This window comes from Triticum aestivum, chromosome 7B (genome assembly GCF_018294505.1).
Source record: "Triticum aestivum cultivar Chinese Spring chromosome 7B, IWGSC CS RefSeq v2.1, whole genome shotgun sequence".
Taxonomy (NCBI): domain Eukaryota; kingdom Viridiplantae; phylum Streptophyta; class Magnoliopsida; order Poales; family Poaceae; genus Triticum; species Triticum aestivum.
Window position 1 is genome coordinate 471,516,297 of NC_057813.1, and position 6,839 is coordinate 471,523,135.

Below are 6,839 nucleotides of genomic sequence, written 5' to 3' on the forward strand. Positions count from 1 at the left end.
TGTATAAATAGCAGATGGCATCTAGTAAAGAAGAGGGTTGATTCATTTTTCCTCTCAACAGATAGCCTGCACATTGAGATGGATTGCAAAGAAGTTGTTGCAAAATTGTATAGCCAAGACAGGGACCTGTCCACGCTGGGGCCGGTGATCGCGGAAGTTAAACACCTGCTTGGGTCACGCCAGAGATGGAAGGTGAGCTGGGTGAGGAGATCAGCAAATAGTGCAGCTCATGAACTAGCCAAGGTTGGGGTTCGTAATAATCTGTCTAAGGTATGGCTACATGAGCCACCTGAATGTATTCTGAACTTTATCTCGGCAGAAATCCCTGCCTTTTATGAATAAATAGAGAGGGTTTGAACGTCCAAAAAAAAGGGAGGCAAAGTTGATGCACGGGGGCACAGTTGATGTACAGAAGCAAAACAAAAACATTCAGCATTACTACTTCAACAAAGGGACACAGGCAAAGTCAAAATCGATGTAGTCCAACTAGACATTCCAGCATAACCGGACCACAACATGCGAAATGCCAGTGAGCCCAACAAAACTTCCATTTGCAAAACATATGGCAAGGTCGATCTTAAAAGATAATATAGCCAACAAGTTTTAACTTCTAAGCACCAAGTGGAGTCTCATCATCACCACCACATCCATGTGAAATCCCATCTTCCCAGCAAAAACATTTGCAACCTACCCCAATGAGTGCACCATAACACAGCCATCGACAAGGCAAAAAGGACGAGCAGGCACCGAGCTCAGATCAGGTGTGCCACGCGCTACTTGGTTCCGTTACATAATTTAGCTAGTAGCAGTAATATATACGGTATGTGCACCACCGAGAAGTGAGGGTGCTACGCGGCTAGTCCCAGCCAGAGGCGCTGATGTTTGATGTCCCCATGGGGTAGGAAGGGTAGTAGCGTGGAGGTGGATCACTTTCCCTGGAGGAGCCCCCGCCACTGGAGTATCTGCTACCACCACCACCACCAGAGTAGCTCTTTCCACCACCGCCGCCGGAGTAGCTGTCACCACCACTTCCACCGGAGTAGCGGTCACCACCACCACCACCAGAATAGCGGTCACCACCACCGCCACCAGAGTAGCTCTTGCCACCACCACCACCGGAGTAGCGATCACCACCACCACCACCACCACCACCACCGGAGTAGCGATCGCCGCCGCCACCGGAATAGCGGTCACCACCACCACCACCGGAATAGCGGTCACCACCACCACCACCGGAATAGCGGTCACCCCCACCACCACCGGAGTAGCGATCGCCGCCGCCGCCACCGGAATAGCGGTCACCACCACCACCACCGGAGTAGCGATCCCCGCCGCCGCCACCAGAATAGCGGTCACCGCCACCACTAGAGTAGCTCCTGCCGCCGCCACCGGAGTAGCGGTCACCACCGCCGCTGCCGGAGGAGCGGTCACCGCCGCCGCCGCCACCGGAGTAGCGGTCGCCACCGCCGCCAGAGTAGCTCCTGCCACCGCCACCACCGCCAGAGTAGCCAGAATAGTCACCCCCGCCGCGATAATCTCTGCCACCAAAGCTGCTGCCACCATCGCCATTGGACCTTCGGCCTCTTCCGCCGAAGCTTGACCCTCCATAGAATGGCTTCCCTGCGTAGTCCTCTAGCCAGGTAGGAACATTCTGTTTTGCCTCGGTCATCAGTTCCAGTAATGCCTTTGCGATGGGGTGGTTGGATTCAGTGAAGAAGGCGGTGGCACTCCCAGCATTTCCAGCTCTCCCAGTTCTTCCAATCCTGTGGACATAATCCTCTATGCTCTTGGGAAGATCATAGTTGATGACATGAGCAACATTAGGAACATCCAGGCCTCGCGCGACTACATCAGTGGCGACCATGACAGGGGTCAAGCCAGACTTGAAAGATCTCAGTGCGCTTTCCCTCTCCTTCAGATCACATGCATGAGCATATCAGTCCATAGCAAATCATAGATGAATGTGCAACATATTTACTGGTATAGACTTATCAAGCAACTGTTAAGAAAATGCCAGAGAAGTGCCATGTAACAAATAATCTATTTGCATGGTTACAGCAATCTGTGAGCACGTCTTGGTTACATGTGCAACTCCGGCATATAAATAAGGTTTGACAATTTTTCTTTCTTAATATACAATGAAAAGCTATTGCCACTTCCGAAAATGAATCACATGTCTTGAGCAACTACATACAGTCATCATTGATACTGTAATGACGAATACATGCCACTTGTCGTATTATTTAGCTAAAAGAAACAAGTGAACACAAGAGGCAGATAAAACTAGCTAAAATATTTAGCAGAGATACTCCAAGCAGAGCCATAAGATCAGAGGCCTACATATGCTTAAGAAAGATATACCCTTAATACTCTTAAATTTGTAATTCATGCAACCATATAGCATGGCAGATATTATAAACTAGTAAAACATTAGTTATAATGTGTAGCCACTGCAGTTTTATATTGCTGCTAAAGAACAAGTTAGGCAAGGACAGAAGATTTCAGACTACCTCTTGTGTTCTGTCACCATGGATCGCTGTTGCAGGGAAACCTTTGTTGTATAGCCAATACCTCAATGAATCAGCTTCTCGTTTTGTCTCCACAAAAACCAATGTTAGAGGCTGCTGAGGCTATACAAATAAGAAAACTAGCATGAGAACAAGTCTTACAGAATAAATAGTGAGCAAACCAAATCGTTACATCCAAGATGGCAGCAAATTCTACCTTGCCATCAGATGAAGTGAAAGATTGTTTCTGTAAGAGATCTATCAGGTAGGTTCTTTTCTCATCGTTAGTGACAAACTCAACTTGCTGCGTAATTAGGTCAGTACTTGAACCCACTCTCCCAACAGTGATAAATATGTACTTTGACAAAAAGTCTGAAGCCAGTCTCTGGAAAGAAAAGCAAAGTAAAGCAAGTTGGATACTAGCCAAATATATCTAAAGCAGACACAATCAAGTGTATATCAGTTCAAATATTTCCAAATGGATAGCATGAAGCTAATAAAAATGCAATCGTCCATTGGAGAGGAATAATAATCAAAAAACAAAGTGATTTATGGTATAAAACCTCATATTTAATATAAGTCAACGAATTAAATGCTATCTACTTCCTCTGTTCCAAATTATAAGATGTTTTGGTAGGCTATCTGGCTACTTTGCTATGTTCTAACATTGAAGGAACTTAGTAGTTAGCATCCTGCTATTGTGGAAAACAGAAACATGAAAACATTCAGTTATTCTACTCTTAATCCTACTTTACATGACATGGTAAATAAATACTAGTATTTCATTACCTGTATTTCTGGTGGGAAGGTTGCACTGAACAGCATAGTTTGTCTCACCGACTTTCGTGGCATACCCATCCCATCAACAATCTTCCTTATCTGAGGCTCAAACCCCATATCCAGCATCCTGTCAGCCTCGTCCATTATCAGGTACTTAATTGCCTCAAGAGAGATCTTTCCTCTTTCAATCATGTCCACAAGGCGCCCAGGTGTAGCAACAAGAATATCTGCGCCTTTCTCTATATCACGTAACTGCTAAACAAAAAGGCACAGAAACAGTATGCTATATGAGTGATGCTAACATTTTCTAATAAAAAGATGAGCAATGGAAAAAAGACGGATGAGATAACCATCCGTCAATGTAATACTTCATACTCGAGCAACAAAAGTCCCATATCACCTTTGAGCGCTACATCAAGTATGTCAAGTATTGTGGCATATAACTTCTCAATTATCTTTTCTAATCCTACACATTTAAACTAATTTCTGCACACCTGAGCTACTTTAAAGCTAGAGAAGCCATCAGAGATGAGAAGAAAAGGCAGTGTGAAAAAGAGAAGCATACAATCAACAATCACCTGTTGAACCATTGAAGTTCCTCCATAGGCCACCTTAACTTTGAGTCCAGTTTTGTGAGCGAACTTCTTTGCTTCCTCATTAATCTAAAACAAGATATCATTAGCAAATTAGTCTTGCCACATGTAGCAGTAACATAAATGAATCAAGGTCCCATCATCTCAGAAACCCTCACAAAACATAGCAAGTAACACACAACATTCAACAGAATAGGAGGGAAATCAAACTACGCATCAGTATTTCAGAAATATATGACGCAGAACAGTAAAGTGAGTCAGTAAGTAGTAAAACCACAGGTTTTGTTCACATGATTAGAACATACTTCCACATTTAGTAAATAAAATAAATGCAACCACGTTTAGTAGTTATTTATTGACAGAATTGCAGAATAATATCTCAACTGAAAATCTTTCCAAAACCTAACACACCCACATAAACAAATAAGAGCTTTGAGATGAGCATCTATGATTAAAAAAGAAATATTGCTTTCTGACCAAAAGAGAAGCTAGTCCATGGAACACAAAGGAAGCTCCAGATATCCAAAACTAATGCATATTTGTTTTCAACGCACACAACTAATCGATACTAGTACTATCACACACAAACTGTGTAGATACATTTTGAATCAAGAATGGGTAACATTACAAAACAGCTGCCAACAACTTGCATTTATTCTACATCGGCCAAAGAATGTGGATATGCAATTTTTACATCCCACTGAAATAAGAAAACCCACCCTTCCTTGCCAATTCATAACCTTAACTTAAGATATATGTAGCTACCAGATCACAAATAAAGTACATACATATGAGGTAAGCAAGAACTTAATAGTTGTCCAAATGAAGGCAAGCAAGAACATGAAGTTGTATGTAAATCAGATCAACACAAATCCACTCACGGACACAATGAGGAACAATAGAGCGCAATGCCCTGAGATTAATTACCAAACTTTGCCAATTGTGCAAGATGATAATTAATGCAACATAGGAAAATCTCAACAGTAACACATATAAGAAAGTGACAGATCCATTAATTCGGAACCTCCAAAATGGTACTAGAAGTTTGGTCAAAAGAATGGAACTGAGGAGAATCCATTATTTTAGAAGTACAAGCACACTGAGGATACTGAAATTAATGAATGGGCATACAGATTTACTGCATAACACAATAAAATGCTACTGATACAGTGTTCAAAGAGTAAGTAAATGAATAAACAGAAAGGGGTAAACAGATACAAAGTTCTACCAAACGTCATAATATTATCAAATTGGCGTAATAAAACAGGGCAAAATAAATTAATGAGACAATTATGCGCTCCAGAGACCAAAGGCAAACAACACACATAATCTATGAGAGCTCAAGCGCCACACATTTCATAAGAAAAAATCTACCAAAACGAGATCAGCCATGCAAACGCCCAAGTACAAAGGTGCTTAGGCATGCTTCCTGCACTGTGAACGCTCCGTTGCACAGCGAAACACGGACGGGGATGCCCCAGAGCCCGCACAATGCGTTCACAGAGAGACATGAACAAGGGGAGCACACCTGCCACCCTCATATTGGCACGCTCGCACAGGCGAAACCACGAACACAGGCACGCACACGTCGCCTACGCCTACGGCGCGCGCGCGTGCAGGCAAAGCAACACAGGAGCCAAGACCGGCAAGGCGGCATCTACAATAACTCTTGCGCGATTTCAGGCGCGCGCGAACGGGAACAAGCATCTATGAGACGTTGACATGGCGAAATTGGGCACAACAATGAACAATGCATCTTCAAAAACAGAGCGTCCGATAGATCGCGCACAAGCATGAGAGAGAGAGAGAGAGAGACGGCGAGCCCCATACCTGCGCTGCAAGCTCTCTGGTGGGCGCGAGCACGAGAGCGAGTGGCCTCGCCGCGCGGCGGTAGTCGTAGTCGTACGCATCCCTGTCGCCGCGACCCCCTCCGCCACCTTGCCCTCCCTCCGCCGCCGCCGCCACCAGCCCGCTCACCACAGGGAGGCAGAACGCGGCCGTCTTCCCGGACCCGGTCTGCGCGCACGCCATGAGGTCCCTCCCGGACAGCACTATCGGAATCGAGTAGCGCTGCACCGGCGTGGGGTTGTCGTAGCCGCACCTGGCCACGTTCCTGAGCACGGCCTCCGCGAGCCCGGCCTGCTCGAACCCGTCCGCCGGCGCGGGCGCGCCGTCGCCGCTCACCTCCACCGGTATGTCGTACTTGTCCAGCCTCCCTGTCCGGCTGGCGCCCTCGACGTCGAGCCCCGCCAGCCCCTCGCCGACCTCGACCACCGTCGGCGCGGCCGGCTTGGGGGGCCGGGGAGCGGCCCGCTTGGCGTTGGGGGAGCGCCCGGCCGCGCCGGCGTGGCTGGGCCGGCCGGAGCGAGTGACGGTGGTCCACTCCCCGCCGGCCGGGTCGTCGCCCCACACGTCGGACGACGCCATCCGGAGACCTCTCCTCCCGCCGCTAAACCCTACGGAGAAGGGGAGGGGAGAAGGTGGAAGCGGAGGGATCAACTGGACGAAGGCAAAGAGGCCGGGGTGGTGGATTTGTACGCTCGCCCGTCCCTCCGTCTCTCTGTTGGGTGTGCTGCCGTGGAATGCGGGTGGGGGAGAGCAGTTGGAAAGGTCGCTGCGCTTGGTCCATGGACTGGGTAGAGACATGAACCGTACGATCGCCTCGAGATGCTTGAGATGTGAGCTGGACCGAGTTGGCTGAATGGTTAGGTGGATTCGGTGTATGCTGCGCGGGGCGTCCTCAGCCGTCGGATCGGAGGTGGAGGGGTGCGATTGCGGAGCGGTGGCGGCGCGGGGATTTTTGGTGGACGCGGCGCGGGGGCTTCCCGCGCGGGGCGTGGTGTGGAAGCCACCACGGCTTTTCTGACACCGCAGAGCGAGGGCTATGGGTACACGCAGGTTGTATACCCTCCAATCAGAACGCGTTGTTTTTGGTGGAGCTACAGAGGGGGTAGACTAA

At 47.8% G+C, this 6,839-nt stretch overlaps 1 protein-coding gene across 1 annotated transcript; it reads right to left on the reverse strand.

Moving 5' to 3' along the window:
- Window positions 1–405: 405 nt before the first annotated feature.
- On the reverse strand, window positions 406–6,392 carry LOC123161842 (DEAD-box ATP-dependent RNA helicase 52A). The gene is made up of 7 exons (XM_044579663.1): window positions 5,711–6,392; window positions 3,866–3,949; window positions 3,297–3,539; window positions 2,725–2,892; window positions 2,511–2,630; window positions 1,524–1,912; window positions 406–1,184 (listed from the first exon to the last, which is right to left on the reverse strand). Exons 1-7 carry the CDS (start codon window positions 6,305–6,307, stop codon window positions 857–859), a joined length of 1,929 nt encoding a protein of 642 aa, XP_044435598.1. The 5' UTR covers window positions 6,308–6,392; the 3' UTR covers window positions 406–856.
- Window positions 6,393–6,839: the final 447 nt, after the last annotated feature.

Excerpts from the sequence above, each read along its gene's own strand:
- LOC123161842 (XM_044579663.1), bottom strand. The coding sequence starts at position 6,307 with ATGGCGTCGTCCGACGTGTGGGGCGACGACCCGGCCGGCGGGGAGTGG. Across the intron at positions 3,950-5,710 it reads CCAGAGAGCTTGCAGCGCAG|ATTAATGAGGAAGCAAAGAA; the intron begins GTATGGGGCTCG and ends ATCTTGTTTTAG. Across the intron at positions 2,893-3,296 it reads CCTTCCCACCAGAAATACAG|AGACTGGCTTCAGACTTTTT; the intron begins GTAATGAAATAC and ends TTTTCTTTCCAG.